The sequence below is a fragment of the Piliocolobus tephrosceles genome, chromosome 2 (assembly GCF_002776525.5).
Source record: "Piliocolobus tephrosceles isolate RC106 chromosome 2, ASM277652v3, whole genome shotgun sequence".
Classification (NCBI taxonomy): Eukaryota; Metazoa; Chordata; class Mammalia; order Primates; family Cercopithecidae; genus Piliocolobus; species Piliocolobus tephrosceles.
The window spans coordinates 94139788-94161639 of NC_045435.1; the positions used below are offsets into that span (position 1 = coordinate 94139788).

At 53.9% G+C, this 21852-nt stretch overlaps 1 protein-coding gene across 4 annotated transcripts in view; it reads right to left on the bottom strand.

Annotated features, from left to right (window-relative positions):
• Window positions 1-21852, bottom strand: part of VIPR1 (vasoactive intestinal peptide receptor 1) — a 34471-nt gene that overhangs the window by 2116 nt on the left and 10503 nt on the right. Inside the window, exons 2-13 of one of the 4 annotated variants that reach the window (XM_023231654.2) lie at window positions 21121-21226; window positions 15564-15671; window positions 9312-9418; window positions 7789-7892; window positions 7162-7294; window positions 4443-4596; window positions 3844-3904; window positions 3507-3573; window positions 3043-3134; window positions 2006-2143; window positions 332-461; window positions 52-93 (exon numbers count right to left, since the gene is read on the bottom strand). In XM_023231654.2, the coding sequence (XP_023087422.1) occupies window positions 52-93; window positions 332-461; window positions 2006-2143; window positions 3043-3134; window positions 3507-3573; window positions 3844-3904; window positions 4443-4596; window positions 7162-7294; window positions 7789-7892; window positions 9312-9418; window positions 15564-15671; window positions 21121-21226 (1242 nt within the window). The remainder of the gene's footprint in view (window positions 1-51; window positions 94-331; window positions 462-2005; window positions 2144-3042; window positions 3135-3506; window positions 3574-3843; window positions 3905-4442; window positions 4597-7161; window positions 7295-7788; window positions 7893-9311; window positions 9419-15563; window positions 15672-21120; window positions 21227-21852) is intronic. The other 3 variants (XM_023231655.2, XM_023231656.2, XM_023231657.2) reach the window with 3 other exon arrangements.

Here is a 21852-nt window from a genome sequence, read left to right on the forward strand (position 1 = left end):
CTGGTCCTGGGAGTTCCATTGCCTGAGCACCAAGGACTGGGAGGGGCTTACCTCACCATTGAGGAAGCAGTAGAGGATAGCCACCACAAAACCCTGAGAAGGAAGAGTGCAGGAAAAGTGAGGTAGACAGAGAGGAAGCCCCCAGCCCTGCCCCTCCCCTGGCTCCAGCCCCTGTGTTCCCCTGGTTAAGGAAAGAGCTAAGCACAAAGTAGGTGCTTATCTAATACTTACTACAGTAAAAAGATTGGAATCCAGTGGCAAGGGCCAAGACTCCAGGTTGAATTCCCTTAAAAGCCAGGGAAGAATGTAGCCTTAAGTCAACAGCCCATACCTGGAAAGACCCCACGACGAGCTCAAAGACCATCTTCACTTCAGGCTTAAAATTGTCAGGAAAGAAGGCGAACATGATGTAGTGCACTCCAAACAGGGGGATCAGCAGAAGTGTGGACCTGGCCAGCCTCCTGGAGACAGGGGAGGGACAGGCCATGGGTCTGTGTGTCCACACATGTGGATTTGATAGGGCATGGCATGGGGGCAGCTGGAGGCACAGAAGATGGGGACAATGACCAGGATGTGTGAGGATGGACTGTGGGTTCCTCTAAATATTATGCCTTTCTCTGTTCCTGTTCCACAGCTGCAGTGCCTCTGCCCTTCTGCCCCCAGCGCTCCTGGCCTGGAGGGAAGCATGAGAGAGAAAGAAACCCCCTCTATTCTCACCCTTCTGGAGGAGGGAGGGTAAGAAGTAAAGGAGAGTCCAGTGAGAATGATGCTAACAGAGACATGTTAGCTGAAATCCACTATTGGGAGTTCTTTTGCCTGGGTCTGGGAGAGGCTTACCTCATCATTGCAGTAGAGGATGCTCTCAGCCCTCAAGAGCAGTAGAAAATCTCTTAGGCAACGAGAGATTCTGGTTCTTCCTCTCCTGGTCTCAGTTTTTCCAATTTGTATAACGCAGTAAGTGTATGCTTGACATAGTCAAATTATAGAAACAGGGGCTCACTATGAACTTGGAAGTGTTTTGGGTACCATGAAGCACAGTGCATCCATGAGAGACCATGAGAGAAGACGTACTAGGAAGCAAGTCTTTCTAACTGGGGTGCTGACCACATATGCCTAGGGCCACTTGGGAGGGTGATGGGGACCCAAGTTCATGCCTGATCACCAGGGACAACCCAGAATTAATCAGTATCACCCTCTGTCTGTGTTTTTTCTGCTGTGTCTGCTTCTCGAGAAGTTGCCAGCTTCTCTGGGATTGCATATACTCCCAGCGTGCCCTGAAGGACCAGATTCTCCTTCACAGCCTTGTATGCTCAGTACGGTCAGTATTCATTCTAAATGCTCATCCCCCTCCCATGGTCCAGGGCTCTTCCTGGTTCAGGCCTCCCAGCCACCTGACCTCATAGCTGATTCACGCAGTGTGAGCCCGTAGATCCCTGGCTAGGAGAGGTGGGATGTGGATAGGGAGGGTCTCTGACTCTGTCTCTCCTGTCTCAGCAGTCAGTCCAAGGAAGCCTAGTCCAAGGCCTGAGGTCCCACAGCAAGCTGGGGGCAGAGGAGCTGGCCTTGCCCATCCCGCCCCTTCCTGGACCTGGTTCTCAGCCACGCCAAGATCCTGAGCACTGCCCACGCCTCTTCGGCTGCAAAACTATCCCACGCACCCGAGGCTAACAGATGGAGGCTTTCTTTAAATCAAAGGCTTATGGGGAGGTGGAGAGTGGGAGCTGACAGCCTCTCCTTGAGGAGCTTCATCTCCGACTGCCCCCACCCCTTCTGCCTGCTGACAACTGTTTCCTTTCTGTCTCACCACACAGACCTGGCCCTGACCATGGCCAGCTCTGCTTGCCTCAGATTCAGGCCCTTTTGTACCATTGTAAGTTGGGGGAAATAAGGTCCCATCGGCAAAGGAGAGGATGAGGGTGCACAGGCTCAATGTGCTGCCCCTTAGACTGCAGACCCCCACTGAGCCTTTCCTTCTCAGACAGGAAGGGAAGCTCCGCCCACACACCTGGCAGGAGAGAATGCGGTCACACCAGGAATGTGAGTCTTAGTCTCATCAGGGAGAATCACAGGATTCCAGAATAGAATCCTAAATCCAGCAGCATGTGACATTCTAGCCAGGAATCTTAGAACCACAGCACAGACTCTGCAAAGAGAAGGCAGGCCGAGAAGAATCCCAGGGCTGGAAGGCCTTGTGGGACGTCCCGGGTTTGTCTTGTGTGAATAGCACTGATACTCAATCTCCTACCCTACATCTGTGGGCGTGCAGATCCTACCTGCCTTCCCACAGCCTCGCTTTTCACATGTTTCATGTTTCTTTAGCTCTGTCTTCAAGCCTTGTTGCTCCCTCAAAAAACCTGCCTCTTCCTCCAGTCCTCCTAAGCGGGGGAACAGTATTGACACCTTTCCAAGCCCTGGTCCATGGACACTGTGCCCGCTTCTCCCTGCCCATGGTGACATGCTCCAAAACCCTCGAGGAGAAGGGAGTGTATGTCAGTTTCCTCTCTGTAAAATAAGGATAATTTTACAGGGCACTGTGTGGATGAAATGACATGATGCATGGAAATCCCTTAGCATGTGCATGGCATGTAAACTGCAGGAGTCATCATTATTACTGAAGAATACTGAGTCCTGAACATGGCTGTCTCATTGGCAGACTGGGGTCTCCCCGAGGGCATGCGTCTACTATGTGTTGATTGCACCCCTTTTCCATGCGAGGCACATGCCAGGGACATGGTATGAACAAGATATCAGTGTCCTCTTGAGCTCCCTGGATTGGCAGCAGATGCATACCTGGGAAGGATGCTAGGTGAGTGTGGGCAGGAGATGCATGTGTGGGGCTCTGAGTGCAGCCTGGTGAGGGTGGGGCTGGAGCAGGGGACGGTGGTGGGCTGAGCCAGGCCATGGTGGAGTGGGCAAGAACAATATGGCTCTTTGGTGACTCTGGATGTTTGAGGTGGGAGGACTTCAAGGAGATGTGGGATGATTTGAGGACTCAAATGGGGATGGAGGTTCTGGGGGCTGAGGCACTAGGCCCACACTCACGAGTATGGACTGCTGTCACTCTTCCTGATATCTGGGGGCCGCAGTTTCTGAAGCAGGATTCGGATGATGCAAATAAACAGTATGAAGTTCACCTAGTGGGTGAGGACCCAAGTTCAGGCAGTCAGAGTGGGAAGGCTGAGGTGTCCAGGCCCCTCGGCTGCTGGCCTGTCTTCTTTCCCAGGGTCTTGCTGCCCCTCTCTCTATCTTACCTCTCCTCTGGCGCTTCCCCTTTGGGCAGGCCATCCAGGAACTCTACCTCCTTCACATCCCTAAGGACTGTGCTCCCAATCCGCTTACACTCAAGGAAGAACTGGTGGGACGGGGGTGGAGATGATCCTGCATTGGGCATTAGGAAGCTACGTTTCAGTTCTGACCTAGATACTAATTTCCTGTGTGACCTTGGGCTAAGTTGCCTGCCCTTTGGGCCTATTTTCCCATCTCCAGGTGGTGGGAGGGTACCTTACCAAGATGGAGGTGAGGATGGGGCCCTTTATGATCCACCACAGTGAGGAGTTGATGGTGTCCCAGCACCTGAGCAGAGTGTGGGGAGGAATGAGAGGGTCTGTCCTCAGCCAGAGAGAGAGTCAGCAGCACCTCCCCCAGTTGTCCCCAGCTCTGCTCCTGAGCCCTTTAGCGACCCCGGGCCCAGAGTCAGTTGCTCCCCAGGTCCTCCTCCAGCCTCCCCTCTGGCCCGAGAGCTGTGGTTTTTGTCCACTCACCAAGGCCACATGGCATTATCATCCCACCCAGGGGCCTGCCCAAGTGATGGCGGCTGGGGGAGTGTGTGGGGCAGCAGCTCACCCATAATCCTCAAAATGGATCCTGGCGATAGTCCACACTATGGTGAATGTGCTGGGTACCCCTGTCAGGCCCAGGGAGAGTGATAGAGCAGAGAGGGCACAGGAAGCAGGGGTAGAGGGCATGAAGGAGAGATTTCGGAGAAAAGCAGAGAGAGGGAGGGAGAGAGAAAAGGGTGGGTTGTCAGGCTGTTGTCTTTGGTTGCATAGGTTGTTCATCGCGGAGGGATTCTCCACTGAGGGGGTGAAGCTGTATGCCTGAAGGGATCTGTCTACCTAGATGGACATTCTCTTTCCAATTGTGACAGAGGCCCTCTATAGATTAGCAGTGGCCCTGTGTATTTCGGGGGCTAAAGGGAAATGGAAAGATGTTCACAAAATCTGTCCCACAGGTCAGCCCTAGGTGCAGCTGCAGCCTGAGGGACTTGTCCTGGGTTCAGACATTTTGAGGACTTTCTCGACCCTTGGCTGATATTCTTGCAGGCAAGACCTGCAGCTAAGCAAGATGTAGGACTGCAAGCCAGCTTGACACCCTTCCCCTAGGGAGTTCTCCAGGCCTTGCCCCCTCTGTCCCCAGCCTGGAAACCCTCCCTGGTACCATACCCCAGCCGATGAGTATGTACCCCCAGAAGTACTTCCGCTCGGAGAAGAAGGAGACGGCAAGCAGGGTGTACAGATAGAGGCCCTCCACCAGCAGCCAGAAGAAATTGGCCATGATGCAATATTGGAAAAAGACCATGGCTGCCTTACAGCCCACCTGCAGGGGGAGGAGAAAAGACAGGGTTCACTGGGGCCGTCAAGGGTCCTTGACTGCCAACACCCATGTCTGGGGGGACAAACATAGTTGCAGTGCAGACAGTTTAATTTCTTTGTTGTTTTGCATTATCCCCTTAAAAATGTACTCATTGGTTTTCCCATTTTCCCTAATTTTAGATCCTCTGATACTTTGGGATAAACTGGTGATTTTAATTATCCATCCATCAATTCATCTATTCATCTTCCCATCTATATATCTACCCATAAGCTCATTCAATCATCCACCCACCTATCCACGTATCCATTTATTTACCTACTCACCCACTAGACATTCACTATCAACTCATCAATTTATCCATCTTTTATCCGTGTATCCATCCATCATCTATCATCTTCCCATCTATCAGTCCATCCACCTACTCACCTATCTCTCCATTCATCTACCAACTCACTCAGTCATCTACCCATCCATTCATCTCTGCACCCACCCATCAATCCACTCGTGCATCCACCCACCTATCTACCTACCTGCCCCTCTGCCCGTCATCTGTCCAATCTTCCTTACTTTACCCATTTATCCTGCTGCCTACTTAGCCATCCACCAACCTGCCCATCCACACCCCCACCCCACCCACTCATTCATCTAATGCCAATTTGTATTGAAGGTAGCTGGAAGGTATGAGGGAGAATTCTTGCCTGAGTTTGCAAGAGTCTGCTGAGTGTGGTGGGATGGAGGGCTGTGGACTATGGAGTGGGGCTCAGATTGAAGTGTGGAGGGAGACTGGTACTGAGAAGAGGGTAGGAGATGAGGAAGTAGAAATGAAGAAGAAGAGAAGAGGGGAGGGTTGGCCATTCCTCCTGGGGTTCAGAGGACCTAGTGGAAGAATGGGTTTCTCAGGCAGACGAGGACCATGAAGGAGTCAGGGAGACCCATGAGTAGGGCAATCGTGGGCCTCTGGGTGGCCCTCTTGGCATGACTGGAAGGTATTCTGGGCCTTCTGTCCCCTCCCAGAAAGTCCCCCATTTCAGATCAAGCCTAGATGTCTGTGAGCCAGGGCTTAAAGCCACCCTCCACCAGGAAACTGTCTGGCTTCCACTTCCTCCTGTACCCAGAACATTGGTTCCCACCCTTCCTTCCTGTATCCTTGGTTTGAGAGATCCTCAGAGAGAAGCCTCCCCTCCCCTAATGCCCCCCTCACCACTCCCTTTGGTTGGAAAGTCCTTCCTCAGGTCTCACTTCAGTCCCTCCAGTTCTTGCCTTCTCATCTTCCCCCCATTTGCTTTTGGAGAATAACTCAGCTCTCTTTTTTTTTTTTTTTGAGATGGAGTCTTGCTCTGTTGCCCAGGCTGGAGTGCAATGACGTGATCTCGGCTCATTGCAATCTCGGCTAATTTTTTTTTGTATTTTTAGTAGAGACAGGGTTTCACCATGTTGGTCTGGCTGGTCTTGAACTCCTGACCTCGTGATCTGCCTGCCTCGGCCTCCAGAAGTGCTGGGATTACAGGCATGAGCCACCACGCCAGGCCATAGCTCAGCTCTTTACCAGGACAGTTATCTGTGCTTCCTTCTAGTCTTAGAAAAGCTTTGCAGTAATGAATCAGGAAGCCAGTCTCCATAATTATCCTTAACATGTGCACAGGAGGCAGCAGGTTCCTCCTCAGGTCCTGTGGCTCGCACTGCTCATGTCTGACTTGGCTTCTGGGACAGAACATCTGAGAAGCTCTGGGAATGGCCAAGGTGGGTCCCCTAGGTTTTCTCTCCCCCTTGTTGAAATGCCTAGATTCCAGTATGATCATTTCACTCTTTGGGGAGAAGGTACTGCTGACCCCTGATATAATGCACTGCCTCTGGGGTCATGCATGAAGCAAGGAGATACCGACCACAAGGAATGAGTGGGGGCTGGGCTGGTCTCAAGCTCTCTGTCAAAGCTTGAGGTACTCAGAGAGGGTCCCTCAGAATCCCTTGGAGATGGCTCCCTTAGTGACTGGCAATGAATTCCTTAGATGCTCCCTTTACCTCTCTTCCTTAGGAAGGCCCAGAACCAGCTTGATGTCAGGATCAGAACAAAAGAGGAGGAATGCATATGTTTGGACCCACTCCAGGTGGCACGGGGATGCGGGGAGTAGGAAAAATGGCATGGTGAACAGAGCCCTTGCTATGCAGGTGACAGAGGGCAGAGTTGGAAGGAATGGAAGTCCTTGCACGGATGGGGACACTGAGGCTGTAAGTTCTCCAAGGCCACATAGGAAGTTAGCAACAGGTGGTACAGGGGCTCTGGGCTGTGGCCATGAAGTGTCCCATTTCCCGTCTGCTTTTCTCACTGGCGGGGGCAGGTCTGTAAGCTCCCAGATGGATGAGCAACAACATCTTCTATTGCCAGAGGGGAGTGTGATTTGAGGAGTTGCCAGGTGGGGTTGGGTGGGGGTTGGGCCATCCTTGGATTGAGGGGTGGGATGGGAGGGAAGAGGGAGGAGGGAGAGGGAGAAAGAGGGGAAGAAGAGGAGATTGCGGTGGCTAAAGATAAGGGCGAAACTGAGGGAGGTGGGCCAGGGCCAGGGTCCTCACCGAGCCCTCGGAGCACCCGTCTGACTCCCCACTGTCGAAGAGGGCCAAGTCTTTGATGAAGACAGCAGCAGCTCTCAGGATGAAGGATATGAAGAGGTGCATGTGGATGTAGTTCCGTGTGCAGTGGAGCTTCCTGCGTGGGGTGGGCAGATCTGGGAGGCCAAAGGGGCCTTGGATCCCCACCCCAGTCAATGCTGTCCTATGCTCTGAGCAAGGGTGGGGCAGGGGAGCATGTGTTCTCCAGAGGGCAGGCCCTGCCTTGAAGGGGGGGCCCATCCCGAACTACGAGCCCCACCCCCAGGTACCCCATCTTCCTGTGCAGTTGGGCTCCCAAGTGCCTCAGCCTCGTGTGTGACCCCAGAAACCTCATTCCTGTGTGCAGACCCCACCCTCTGGCGCCCTGTCCCCAAGTGCAGGGCCATCCTAGGGGAGACTAGGTTGCAACACATGGAACAGCTCGGTCCTCTGCCTTTCCCAAGGGAAGCTGGCCTGGAGGAGCTGGGGACTGTGTGCTGCTGGGGGGCGACAATGGAGGGGTCGGGGCATGCCTGCGCCATGCTGGGCTCCACCGTGGGAGGGACACTTGCCAGGTCTGCTTTGAGGCCTGTCACTTGGGCTGGGCCTCACCTGAACAGGCTCAGGATAGCCGTGGCGACCAGAAGGGTGGCGAGGGACAGGCCGTAACCGATGGTGTAGCCGGTCTTCACAGAACCGTAGAACATGGTCTGCTGCTGTTGAAGGGACAGGGAGAGGCTCTTGGGTGGTGGGGTGGGAGGCTCATCTAGGGGGTATTGGCAGGGGTGGGGTGCCCTACACACTCTACCTGCCCACCCCTGCCTCAGCAAATGAGCAGGCTGAGGTCTGGGGCTCCCAAGAGCAGCTGAGCGGAGCTCTTCAATCCCCTGACCCCTGGCGCCCTGGTTTCCACAGACAGGGCAGGACTGTGTCTTAGGGTGGGGTGGGGGATGAATGTACTCCCTCTCTTTGCGTCTTTACGAGGGACAAGTTGGTGAGGGAGAGAATGAAGACCTTGCACGTCCCTTTTGTTAATTTCATGTCTCCAGCCATGTGCCCGGGTTCCCTTCTGTGCCAGCTCTGAGCTGGGCACCCTAGGGGCCGGGTCTGCTTGCCCTTCAGACACCCCTTGAGGCCCTGTCTCTGTGCAGGGAGGAGAAGCATGCAGAGGTTGCAGGATGTGAAAGAAGACACTGGCACTAATGTCCCATTTTGGACTCTTGGGAGTTGGGGTCGGTGGGATGAGGGCAGTCTGGCCTTTCTTGGGGAGGAGGGCAAAGCTAGACCCCGAGGGTGTCTTGCTTGGTCCCCTCTCCTGATGCCTTCCCCATGGACACAGGTGCAGTGCAGCACAACAGCCACTAGGCAAGTCTCTCCTTCCTCTCTGCCTCCCACGCCTGCCTGAGAAGAGTCAAGTGGTTAAGAGGGAATGAGGGCCTATGGCTCCAGTGGGCTTCAAAGGCCTCTGAAGAAATTGCTGCCCTTGGGGGTGGGTGGAGTGAAAGCCCGTCTGAGAAGGACGCCTGAGGGTGGGGCAGATGTCATCGCAGACAGACACACATACATGCATTTGCACCCTAAAGCAGTGAGGGGCTCCTAGCTGAGGACTCCAGCCTCCCCATCAATGTCCTTACCAGGTTCCCCAGTCTTTACAGAGGCCACCTACGTTTTAACTGCTCTGGGACAGATATCTGTCCTGGGACTGAGAACAACAGGCTCTGTCCCTGTTCCTGACTGGCTATTTGGTAGCCAAGGCTGGTTCCTTCCAGGAACCCCTCTGTTTCCCCTCTGTTTCCCCTCTGGATGAGATGGGGTGCGGTGTCTGCATGTCCTGCCAACTCCTGGGCTGAAGTGAGACTCCCATGAGGCAGTGGGGCGGCCCAGCCTGGGGGTGCTGCTTTAGCTTTTGCTGCTCTGGGGGCCCCTCCTGTGGGAAAGCCTCCTCCCATACCCTGTCAGGGGGAGCCAAGGGTTGGGACCCCAGAAAGGCAGGCCCGGAGGAGGCTAGAGGAGGGCAAACTCCAGGAGTCCTGCTCCCACACAGACAGCAACTGCACCCCTTGGTGGGAGAGATCAAAGTCGCCTAGGTGGGCCCCGGAACTCTGCAGGTGGGGTGGCGGAGCTGTGAGGCCCACCTCGTCCAGACTCGCTGCCTTGTCATCCAAACCACAGGCAATGGGGTACGGGCCAGGCTCCAGGTGTGTCCAGCCTTCGTCCGTGCAGCTGCGGCTCACGTTGCGGCCTGGGTGGAGGGCAGGGGCAAGGACAAAGGCTGAGGCTGGGAGCACGGGGACCTGGCTGTCTCTGCTTGGAACAGGGCAGAGAATTCAGCCCTACTCCCACCAACCCTGGTGCTGTCAGGCTCCAGCTGCCCTGACGCAGTTACCCAGGGCACCGTGGGGGCACCCAGGGCAGGGAGAAGCCTCTTCAGGGCTCCTGCGCCGATGACAAAATCAGAGCAGACATTCTTGGGCTCAGTCCTTTTGTTATGGTCTGAACCTGACCCCAAGTACAACATACACTCTGATCCTTGTCACAGACCCTGCCTGGATCCTTGTCACAGAATGATTCCTGACCCTTGCCGTGAGCAGAATGCTGACCCTTGTCACAAGGCCACGGCTAGGGGAGGGGGGTCCAGGCCTGCCCAGGCCTCCCCAGTCAGCCTGCCTGGGCCTGTGGGGCTGGGTTTCCTCTCACACCTGGAAGCGCTTAGATGTGCTGCTGGACGGGGAGCAAGGGTGTGGGGATGAGGAGGGGTTGGGTTTGGGAACACCTGATAAGCATGCAGATCTGAAATCCTCATGAATGGAGAAGCCAGGAGCTCCTGGCAGGGGAACCTGTGCAGGCAAAGGCATGTGAGGGGGAATCAGGCAGCACAGCATGGCAGGGGCTTGGGGCTGAAACAAGCAGAGGCTGAGGCTCCAGGGAAGCTGCACTGTCCACTGTCCTCAGAGGCTCGAAGCTGCAGCAAAGGGACAGGACCGCTTCAGGGCTATGTGAGGTGAGGGGTACCACTGAGGGTCCCCACTCTCCAGCACTGGGGAGGTATCCTCTCCCCAGAGAGGGAGAGAATGGGGTGAATAGAAATTAGATGAGCCAGAGAAGAATCTCGCTTCCCCATCTTCGTACCGGTTCATCACCGCCACCGCCACCGCCATCGTCACCATCAGCAGCATCACGGTTGTCAGCCTCATCACAATAACAAGTTTTGAATACTTTTCAAATATCAGCGCTGGTCAGAGCACTTTAGGCACATCCTGTTTAATTTCCTCAATCATCCAATGAGGAAGGTAACTCAATTTCACAGTTGAGCAGTGGAGGCCCCAAGAGGTTGGTTACTCGCCCAAGGCCACACAGAGAGGACAGAATAGAGCTGATCTGGTCTCCAGAGTCTTTCCAGGTAAGCTTGGTTCTCACTTTCATGGAGGTGACCTGAGGACTTACTGTGGTGACCAGATAAAGAGCTGCAGGAGGGTCAAGCTGTCCTGTGAGCTCAGGAAGGGTCACTGGGCACGTGTGTTTATTTCCAAACTTTGCTGTATGTGTGGAATATACCAGATGATTCCATATTTGCCATTTCTGTGAATCTTCCTGGCAACCCTTGGAAAGAGGTCTTGTCACCCTACTTCATGGATGAAGAACTGAGGGACAGCTGGGGGTGGGGATGGGACAGCCAGGAAAGAGCAGCTGTGGGCTGGGTCTATTTCCATTGCGTGGCCCAGGGAGGGCAGGAAGGATTTGGCTGAAGAGGAGGCATTGGACTGGGCCAGTTTCCTGCCTTGGCATCCCCTTTTCTGCCCTGGGCTCCCAACCTCACTGCTGCAAGAGACTCCTAGGAAAGGAGAAAAACTTTCAGCTGTCCCTCTGCGCCCCTGTCAGCTTCCCATCATTTCAGTCAGAGGTGGGCCTGGCCCAGAGCCTTCAGCCCAGCCCCTCATCAAAGGGCAAGCCCTTCCTCAGCTCCAGTTCCAGGGAGCTAACTGCAGGCCCTGAGGCCCTGGCTCCCACCCACAATCTGATTCTTTTGAGGACTTCCCCCTAGGAGACTTGGGCAGGTAGAAAAGAGGGTTAAGGGCTGCTTGTGGTGGCGCATGCCTGTAGTCCCAACTACTCAGGAGGCTGAGGCAGGAGAATCGCTTGAACCCAGGAGATGGAGGTTGCAGTGAGCCGAGATCACACCACTGCACTCCAGCCTGGGTGACAGACAGAGTGAGACTCCAACTCAGGAAAAAAAAATGAAGACTAAGGCCAAAACCACCCAGCCTTGAAGCTGGGACACTGGAGCTTTGGGCTCCCTACTCACCAGAGGGACCAGGGCTTGAGGAGGCCAGGCTCAATGACATAGCAAGCATCTGGTATCACAAATTATGCCAGCAAACCTGGGTGACTCTGGCATGTACACAGCAGCTTCCCATGCCGCTGTATTTGTGTGTGTGTGTATGTGTGTGTATGGTGGCGGAGGTGTTAGGGTACACATTAATGTGTTAAGGCTAGGAATTGGTAGTTTTTATTATCCCACCAAAATATGGGGATCCCAGGGTTAAGAGAGGTTAAGTGATCTGCCCATGGTCACACAGCAAGGGAGTAGCAGGTCTGAGATGCAGACCAAGGTCCGCCTGACTCCAGATCTTTCTGGGCTCCCAGCAGTGGACAAAGGGACACTCTGTTTTCTGGAGCCCTGGCTGCCATAGATGGTGGAGGAGAGGAAGGGAGGGGACAATGGGTCATCTTTGGAGCTAGGTGGCCTCTTTGAAGAGCGCTGGGACTGTGGTCAAGGCCTCATAGCAAGCTGCTCTCAAGGAGATCAAAATGGCAGTCACCATGGGATCCCAAGCAGCAGCCAAGAGTCTCCCTCCAGTCTGGGCCTGGAAACCAGCAGGCCCTATATCTGGAGAGGGGGACATGAAGGTCAGGAGCAGGTAGCAAGGGACTTTAACCCTGTGCTGGGAGGGACATCCCACTGGAGAGGTCAGGGCATGCGACAGTGGGGGGTTCAGGGCATGCCTGGGCCAGGCTGGGCTCCACCATGGGAGGGACACTTGCCAGGTCTGCTTTGAGGCCTGTCACTTGGGCTGGGCCTCACCTAAACAAGCTCAAGATAGCTGTGACGACCAGAGGGGTGGCGAGAGCCACCTTTCTCCCAGTCTCCTCCCACTCACTATATCTCAAAAAGCAGTCATGGCCCCCGCTTGTGCCTAGGATCCTCCACTCAGTGCCTGGAGCCAAGAATTGAGGAATGATCCTCTCCCTCCTCTCCCTCATCAGTCACCAGCCCTTTCCCAGCTGCTTCTTCCCCAGCACCACCACCACCTCATCTCCCCTGGATTAAGTAGGAGCCCCCTGCTTTCCTGTCAGCTCCACAGCCTGAGACAGCTGGAAGGATCATGCTAACACCCAGACCTGACCGTGGAACTCTCCTGCTTCCCCGCCGTGGAACTCTTCTGATTCCCTGCCATAGTGCCCCATCCCAGCCAGCAAGGATGAGCTTCCTAGGCTGGCAGCAATGTTTTCTTATTTATAGCATCATGATGCAGGTGGTGGGGGAAGGGAGGCATCCCATAGACCCCACAGACATGGTTAACATAGACTGTACATCGAATTTTCTCAGCCAGAATGGCTCTCCCATATTTATTTTTTAAAAAATCTCCTCAAATATTTGAAGGTAGAGGCCAGGCATGGTGGTTCACGCTTATAATCCCAGCACTTTGGGAGGCTGAGGCAGGAGGATCACGAGGTCAGGAGATCGAGACCATCCTGGTTAACACGGTGAAACCCCATCTCTAGTAAAAATACAAAAAATTAGCCAGGCGTGGTGGCAGGTGCCTGTAGTCCCAGCTACTGGGACGGCTGAGGCAGGAGAATGGCGTGAACCCGGGAGGCGGAGGTTGCAGTGAGCCAAGATTGCACCACTGCACTGCAGCCTGGGTGACAGAGCGACACTCTATCTCAAAACATCAATATAATAAGATAAAAATAAAGAAGTGAGCCACCGTGAACATTTTGGTGCCTTAATGAGCTATTCTTCGCCTGGCCAAACTCCCTCCTTCAGGTATTTTATCCAGCCTACGTAGATGACTTTTTTCTAACTCTCCACAATTTTTACCTTCTATAAGCTTTCTTTTAGCTTTCCCTGTAGAACCAGGTCCCTTCCTGTGGGTAAACTTCTTCCCAGGTCTGTTATCTAAAAGGGTGTGAGTTGGTGTTGCCATCATCCCTACCCTACTTGCAAACTTCCCTCTTTGGAATTTCAGGTCGGTTGCCCACACCTTAATCTACTTGCTCAGGAGAACACCGTCTTTTTTCTGTTTTCAGTCCCTAATCGCAGTCTCCTATTTCTCTCCACCATTTTCAGAGACCAGGCCCACAGAGTGTGGCTGTGTAAGTTGTTCACTGTACAAGGGCACCTGGCTGGTAGGCATATACTGCTTGCCACTAGGTGGGCTCTAGTGAGAGGTCATCTCTGCCTGAGGAAGGACTGACTTTTTCGTGTCAGTCCAAAGGCACCGTATGGGCCCCATTGATGCCGGCAGCCTCAGAGTTAGCTAGATGGTGGGCTGGAGTTCAGGTTCTCAAGGGCAGGAGCTGCCTTGACACATTCCAGCAGGGACAGAAGGAAGAGCCACGGGGAGAAATGCAGTTAGCAGAGTCTCAGGGAGAAAGGCAATTAGCAGGTGCTTCCAGATCAGAGAGAAGGCTGGTTTCCAGGCTCAGTGATGGCGTGCACTGTGAAACCTGCCAGAGGAGTCATTGTTATCTGCCCAGGCACTGGGTGTCCCTGGAGGAGGTGGCCAGGCCAGGTGGGCATTGGCCTGGAATATGGCATGGCTGTGACCTTCCCAGACTCCTCAGGAGGGCTTTAAGGTCTGTCTTTCACCACTGAGGTCACAACAGCAGGCACTTGGGGGCAAATTGGCTTATCCCAAAGAGACCCTGGGATCCACCACACATCCCCACTTTACAAACAGGGAAACTGGGGTCCAGGGAGGAAAAGGCCACCTGGAGTGAGAGACGCATGAGTTCTGTTCGCTCTCTGAATAATTATCTAGGTTCTGCTCCTCATGAGTCCTCCACACCCCAGGCCTGCCCCTCCCTCCATGCTCCCCACCCAGTCCTGCTCCCTCTTCCCCAAGGCTCATTAAACCTAAGCCTAGGGTGGGGCCTGCTTGATTCCTCCCTGCCTCAGTCACGCCCATTCCCTCCATAAACTCTCCCACTTCTCTCCCACACTGAGCTCACTACCTGAATTCAATCCATCATCATTTCCTGCCTGCCTTGTGATTGGGTTTTCCTGTTTATACTCTTAGAATCCTTCCTTCTCACAGAAACCAGTTAGAAGTTAAAAACCTAAATTGGACTTTCTCAGTTCCCCGCTTAAAACCCCCCACTTCTCACTGGACTTAGGAAAAAGCTCAAGTCTTCGCCTCTGTCCTCAAGGCCCTTTGTGGTCTGGCCTTGGCCCGCCTGTCCCTCCCCTCCCTCCCACCCCGCACTCTCCCTGCTCCAGCCACACTGGCCTTCACGGAGCTTCCTTGGATGCTTATTCCACGGGCTGTTGATTCTCTCTCTCAATTGTTTGCCTGGTGGCTCTTTCTCACCTCCAGGTCTTCAGATTGCAGCTGAAGTGTCACCTCCTCAGAGAGGGACTGTTTGTGAACCTCTGCCTTAAGTTGGTCCCCACTCTCCTTATTCTCTCATCCAGCACTTTTTATTTATTATTGATGATACATCTGTTTATTTCCTTACGAAATGTCTCTCCAATGAGAACGCTAGCTCTGGAAGAGCAGCCCTGGGGGCTGCTTTATCCTCTCCCCACTGTGTTTGTCCAGCTCAGCGCCTGGCACACGGGTGGGTGCTTCGTTCACTGCACAGAAGAATGACTGAATCTATATTGTAAACCTCTTTAATGACTCACTAGCAAGAAAGCCACATCCTAAAGGGGCTCCCCCTTTTCTTTTCTGCCTCCTTCTGTGGACATTCTGTGGACATTCATTTCAGTGGAACATGACAAGGTGTGTAAGCAAAGTCATGTAGTGGCTTCATGGAGCCCAAGAGGTCACAGGCTCCGGCATCGAAAGACTGAATCATGACCAGCCCAAGACAACAGGACTATGGGAGCCATAATTTAATCAAGTACCTGTCAGTCAATCAGTCATCAATTGTTGAGCAAATATTTAGTGAGCCTTTCCCATATGCTTATCTTTATGTGAAGAGCTAATCAAATCCCGTGAGTTCTTTAAAGACCCGGCGCCATTGCCTCCTCTGCCAGGGAGTCCCTCTGATTGCTCCAGCCTCTTTGACCACTTTCCTTTGGCTTTCCACTTCCTTGAGAGGTGAGTCCCACGCCAGCGGGCACCACTCACATCACCTTTTCAACCCAGGGGTCTTACCTTGAATGGGGGAGAAGAGCTTGAAGATGAGGGGACAGGCCAAGACAACAACCTGGCCCCGAGGGGTGGCTGGCCAGCAGGTGAGGTTGTCCCACATCTTGCTGCAGCCTATGGGGTAAGGCAGAGGACACATGGGTCAGCACAGTGCGGGTGCCTCCAGCCCTGGGGCCTGAGGCCATAGGCATCCACTCTCTTCCTTCCTCTGCCGGGCTCCCACCTCAAGGAGCCTCCAGTCTGAGAGGGAAGGCACAGGCCTGCCCAGGCTGCATGGGGCCTGTCCTGACAGGGAGGCAGGGAGGAGGCCTGACTACAGTTCCTTGGTCCTTAGTGAGGGATAGAGCGCCCCCTGGGGATGTTTCCAATGCCAGTGGTGGTTTTGATTGTTACAGCAATAGGGGGCCTCACTGGCATTTGATGGGCAGCCACCAGGGATGCCAGACAAGCAACTCCTGCACAATGATGAATTGTCTCACATTCTGCATGGCTTCCAGATGAGCCACTGGCCATAAGTATAGGTGAAAACCTTTCGTAATGAACAGAGCCTAGACTCTTACACCATTTTACATATAAACACAAGCCATTTACTTTATTATTTATTTACTTATTTTTTGAGACGGAGACTCGCTCTGTCACCCAGGATAGAGTGCAGTGGTGCAACCTTGGCAACCTCCGCCTCCTGGGTTCAAGCAATTCTCCTGCCTCAGCCTCCTGGGTAGCTGGGACTATAGGCCTGTGCCACCACGCCCGGCTAATTTTTGCGTTTTTAGTAGAGACAGGGTTTCACCACGTTGGCCAGGCTGATCTCCAACTCCTGACCTCAAGTGATCCTCCCACCTTGGCCTCCCAAAGTGCTGGGATTACAGGTGTGAGCCACTGTGCCCGGCCAACACAAGCTATTTATTGCACAAGTTTAACCTATATGGAGTTTTCCAGGAATGCAGCCATTGAGAAAAGGGAGGGAAGATTGTATTTTGTTTTGTTCTGAACTTCTCTAAGAGTTGTTCAATGTTTTGGAAAATCATGATACCCATAGCAGTACTGCCTGTGATACTTGAGTCACTGATGCAACTACCTGTGTCCATCAGTCTGCATTTGTAGGCCTTGCATTCTTAGGATTTATATTTGTAGGTACAACCTTCAGACTACGTCTAGTGTGATTATGCTTGAATATGTACATGGTACTTTATTATAAATTACTTTCCTTTTAATATTTATCTTACAGTATAGCTAGAACTTTATTTTTAATAAAGTGGATGGGCGTGTGTCCTGAATTTCATATTATGATAATAAAGGAGGCATTAGAAAATGTTTTGAGACTCTGTCTCCAAAAAAAAAAGAACTACGCGCACCCCAGTATACTCATCACCCCATCGTAGTCTTGCTCTGTCGCCCAGGCTGGAGTGCAATGGCGTGATCTTGGCTCATTGCAACCTCCACCTCCCAGGTTAAAGTGATTCTCCTGCCTCAGCCTTCTGAGTAGCTGGGATTACAGGTGCCCTCCGTGACACTCGGCTAATTTTTATATTTTTAGTAGAGACGGAGTTCCGTCATATTGGCCAGGCTGGTCTCGTACTCCTGACCCCAGGTGATTCACACCTGCCTCGCAGCCTCCCAAAATGCTGGGATTACAGGTGTGAGCCACTGTGCCCAGCCCACACCTAGTTCTTGAACAACACAGATTCCCCCAATGTGATCAGATTGTGAATTGTGATGGAGGGGAATAGTTAGGGAAGAAATTCAGCAAAAACCCCCCACTGTGGCTGCATTCTCCACCACAGCTATCAGCCTTGCAGAGCCTGGCCAGTGAAAGATGCACAGTGGGGTCTCCAGGGGTCTGCTTTAATAGGCACATGCAAATGCCATCATTTAGTCTGTTCGGGAGCTGCATGCCCCTGAGGGACTAGGACTGCTCTGGACCCGTCCCATGCAGGAAGCTTAATTGTCTCTTTGCAATCCTGCCAGTCCCATAGATTTGCTCAGAAAACCCAACCCCTGAGCCAAAGTCAACGCCAGCTTGGCCAAGCCCAGCCCAGCCCAGCTCAGGTCTGAAGGTTCACAAGTTCCCAAGAAGGGGGTCTGGGAAGAGGAGGTGGAGGGACATCCTTACTTGGGGAAGAGGCTCGGGACTCTGTGTTGGAGTGGGCTGGCAGCAGCAAGGGGCACCTTCTGGGGCTGCAGCAGTCAGGCCACACCTATGGCTGAAGCCTGAGGAGGACCCCTGGATCCCCAGGGCTTGATCAGAGATTGCAGCCTCCCTTAGTCATGGACCCTGACCACTTTTCCCTGTCTTGAGGGCTCTTGTGGCCTCACGCTGGCTGCCAGTCCCTCTTCCATTCTGGGCCAGCCTCTCTGACAGCTGAGTAGGGGCACTTCAGGTCAGTCAAACCCTGCTGGGGGTTCAAGACCCTGTTAAGAATACCAGCAAACACTCATATAACCTTTGCATGTGCCAGGCACTGTTCTAACCTCTTTGGATGAATGACTTATTTAACACTTCCATTTCACAGATGAGGAAACAGAGGCACAGAGTGATTAGACAAGCAGTTCAAGGTCATGTTGCTGGTAAGCGGTACAGTATATTCACATGTTCCCACTCCTCTTGGTTGGAAGGGCTGTCATTTCTCTGGGAATTTTGCTGCTGCTGGACTTTGTTTACCCCTCTCTGACAGCATTGGGCACGCCCTGTTATGCAGACCGGCTATTGTGTCTGGGTGTCAGCTTGGGGTAAGGGTTGGTGAGGCAAGGTGAGGCGGGGCCTCTGCTGTGTCATTCTGTAGACTTGTGTGCACACGGAGATACACACACTGACATTTGTGCTGGCGGCCAGCACTGGCTGGGGAGTGAATCCGGGGCTGGGTCTCTGGCCCTCAGTTCTGCTTCACTGTGGTGGGACAGAAGAGAGGAAACCAGGCCCTGCCCTTGGGAGGCCACACTTGGCCTCAAGGAATCTTAGCACAACCAAGGCTGGGCTGTAAACTAGTGCTGGGGTGAGGGCAGCCAGCAGGGCAAGGGAGCAGGACGAGAGGCCAATATGAGGGACATGGTCAGGGAAGCAGGGGACGGGGTGACAGCCATGAATATACTTGGTACCTGGAATGGCCTGTTGTCCTGGGCTAGGCAATGGGAATATTTCCTGTGTACCTGCCCTAATGAGGCCCCGCAGGTCCCGTCACACATGTCACCGGGCCTATAGAAATACAGGGCCCAGGCTGGCTGTGTGTGCCCACAGGTGGGGCTGTGCCCCCACCAGGAAAGCCCAACCCAGAGCTTGGGGTAAGGGTTGGTGAGGCAAGCTGAGGTGGGGCCTCTGCTGTGTCATTCTGTAGACTTGGGTGCACACAGAGATACACACACTGACATTTACGTGCCAGTACACAGAACACCAGGCACACATGCAAACATGCACACATGTACACTTACCTGAACACAGGCAACAGACACAAGCAAATGGGCACAGAGAGACACACAACTCACAGAGACATACATTCAGAGAGACAGACACGTCTGGGTGTACCACTGACATTCACACTGATAGACGTACAAGCCAACACACAGAGACACAGCACACTGGGCAGACACACCTAAGCATGTCCAGAGATGGCATCTGCCCATGCTTAAATAGACACACACTTCTGACTCACAAAGATACTCAGAGTCAGACACAGAGCTATAGACCCCAGAGGCACAGACGCAGCTCCAGACAGACATGGGCCAGGAGTGCATACCTAGATGTGCATGAACACGCACAGAGCCCTACACAAGGCCACGGACAGACTCATGGCCACAACCTATGCCCGCCCTTCTCTGCATCCCAGCCTGGCTGCTGGTGACAGGGTGTTGGCACCCAACGCTGTGCCAGCAGTGACCTCATCGGAATCACGAGGCTGGCCTGTCCCTCGGCGTGGGAGGTGCGCAGTGGAGTCTAGAGTCTGGGCCTCTCGGGGCTGCCTATGATCCCACTGTTGGGGCCTGCCAAAGCCTGTCTGCACCTGGTCTTGGCTCCCTGCACTGGTGGAGTGGGGTGGGGCCTGTAGGTAGTGGGCAGGCCCAGCCACCCCTGGACCCATGCCTCAGTCTCTGGGCCCTAGAGTCAAGGGGTTGTCCTGCTTTGAGATCAGGGTAGGCAAAGCCCATCTGTGAGGCTACACTTACTCACTTACAGAGCAGGAGGCAGACAGCCTGGGCACCAGGGCCAAGAAGAGGGAGCTGGAAGGGGTTACATAACTGTCAGCTTTAGAAGGTGGAAGGGGAACTAGGGAGCCAGGAAGATGTAAAGATGCTCCCGGCTCCTGAGCAAGGCTGTTACATAAGTGTAAGCTCAGCCTCAGGGAGATAGCCTGGGATGGAGGCCCAGAATGAGCCCAGCCATCTCACTGCCTCCAGCCCAGACGTGCCAGGCTGCTGTCCCTGGCAGTAAGATTTGAACCTGCTAACCATGCCCCATTTCCCATGGGAAGTCTGCCTCAGTGCCTCCCACCTTTCCAGACTCTCTGTTTCTCCAAACCTGCTCACCCCTCCAAGTCTGGTTCAAGTGGTGCCAAATAATTCCACCCGTTCTTACCTGGAGCTGCTGAGCCAAAAAGAGGGTGCTGTCATCTGTCCTGATAGCCCTGCTGTCCAGTCTAGGTAGCGGGGCACCACCCTTCACACTGCCAGGTGGAGCTCTCCCAGCCCCCTGAGGAGGAGTGGCTGGGGCCCTCATGTGCTTAGCGTCTGGGGCTGACCTTGACTGGTCTCATCAACCGAATAATGAGCTGATGGTTCATCTGGCCACTAAGGGTGGGATGGAGAAGCCAGTGTGTGTGCCTGTATGTGTATGCTTAGGGGCTGGGCATGTGTGTGTGTGTGTGTGTGTGTGTGTGTGTGGTGTCACTATCCGTCCTCTGGGTGTGGCAGAGGCAGAGCCTGGGGTTGAGAGGGAGGAGTGAGCCTAAGTTTCCAGGCTGAGTATTGGCTGTGGTGAGTATGCCACATCTGTCCAGACAAAACTTGTGCCACTTCTTGCTCTGGACCACTAAGATGGCTTTGAGCTTCCATGTGGTCCCTGTGGGGGTCACATATTGTGACTGAATGTCCCTCTTCTTCCTTTGAGATGCTAACAGTACAATGTTATAATCTTGGAGTATGGTATTACGGGGCTAGTTCTCCCCATGTCAGCTCCTGAGTGTCCTGGAACCTGCCTACCCTCATTGGCCACAGGTCCCCCACCTGTGGTCCCCATGCTGGGCCTTGTGTCCTGGGTGGGCTGGCTGCTGTGGAGATCTTCACTTTTCCTGGATAAGAGGGATAGGGACCCCCAGAGGCACAGCTGGCTCCATGTACCTTTCAGAACCCCAATTTAGTATGTCCTCCTCAGCTGCGGCTGGGAGCTCCCCAGACCTGGGGTGGGAATGTGGAAGCCTGTTAGCCCCTTTCTTCTTCCATCTGGCTCCCCAGCCGCTCCTCACCATCATCCAACAAATGTGGAACGAACGTGACTTGGATCTCAGCTCGAGACATGAGGAATCGTGGGCTCCCTGGGGGCGTGCAGCCCCCCCTTTGCCCATGGGGGCCTCACCTGTTGTCTCATTCTCCAGCTGGGCCTCCTCCAGGCACTGCTTGTGCTGCACCTCAATCATCTGCACATAGTCACACTCCTCCTGCAGCCTGGCTGCCTGGCCACCCTGGGGACAAAGACAGGGAGGGCCCATCAGCCTCATTCATAGACTCGGGAGCACCAGGCCCGGTCTCTGGATGCACCTGCCCTCTCCCTGGAAGAGATCCAAGTTGCATATGGAACCCCAATACCAACCCCAGACTGAAACCTGAACCTGACTCCAACCTGTTGTCCATTGCCCCCAAACCTGGGTCGGCCCTGAGGACCCTGCCACAGCTTCTTGACGGCTCCCCCAGTAGTGCTGCAGCTGTAACTGCTTTGTCTCTTTGTGGGTGGCACAACTCCAGATGGCGGCAAGAGGGCCTCCCCTTAGAGGCCTGAGCTGGCCCTCTGGACTCTGCCACTCTCCAGCTTGGCTTGAGAGTCTGTCCCTGTCTCGGTCTCCCTGATGAGTGGGGTCAGCTCATGCTACTACTCTGTTATGTGGAATTGGATCCTGGCCTCTGGTTTCCAGCGCCAGCCCCAGGAAGAATCCAGGAGTCTAGCTGTATTTTCCAGCTGCTGTCATTCCAGGATTCTGTGCTCAGTCCCCTGGGTCACCAGGCTAGGAAGGGGACTCTGGCCTTCCTTGCCCAGACCTCACCTGTCTCCTTTTTAGTTTCTAAATAATTCAAGCTATACCAGATCTACTGA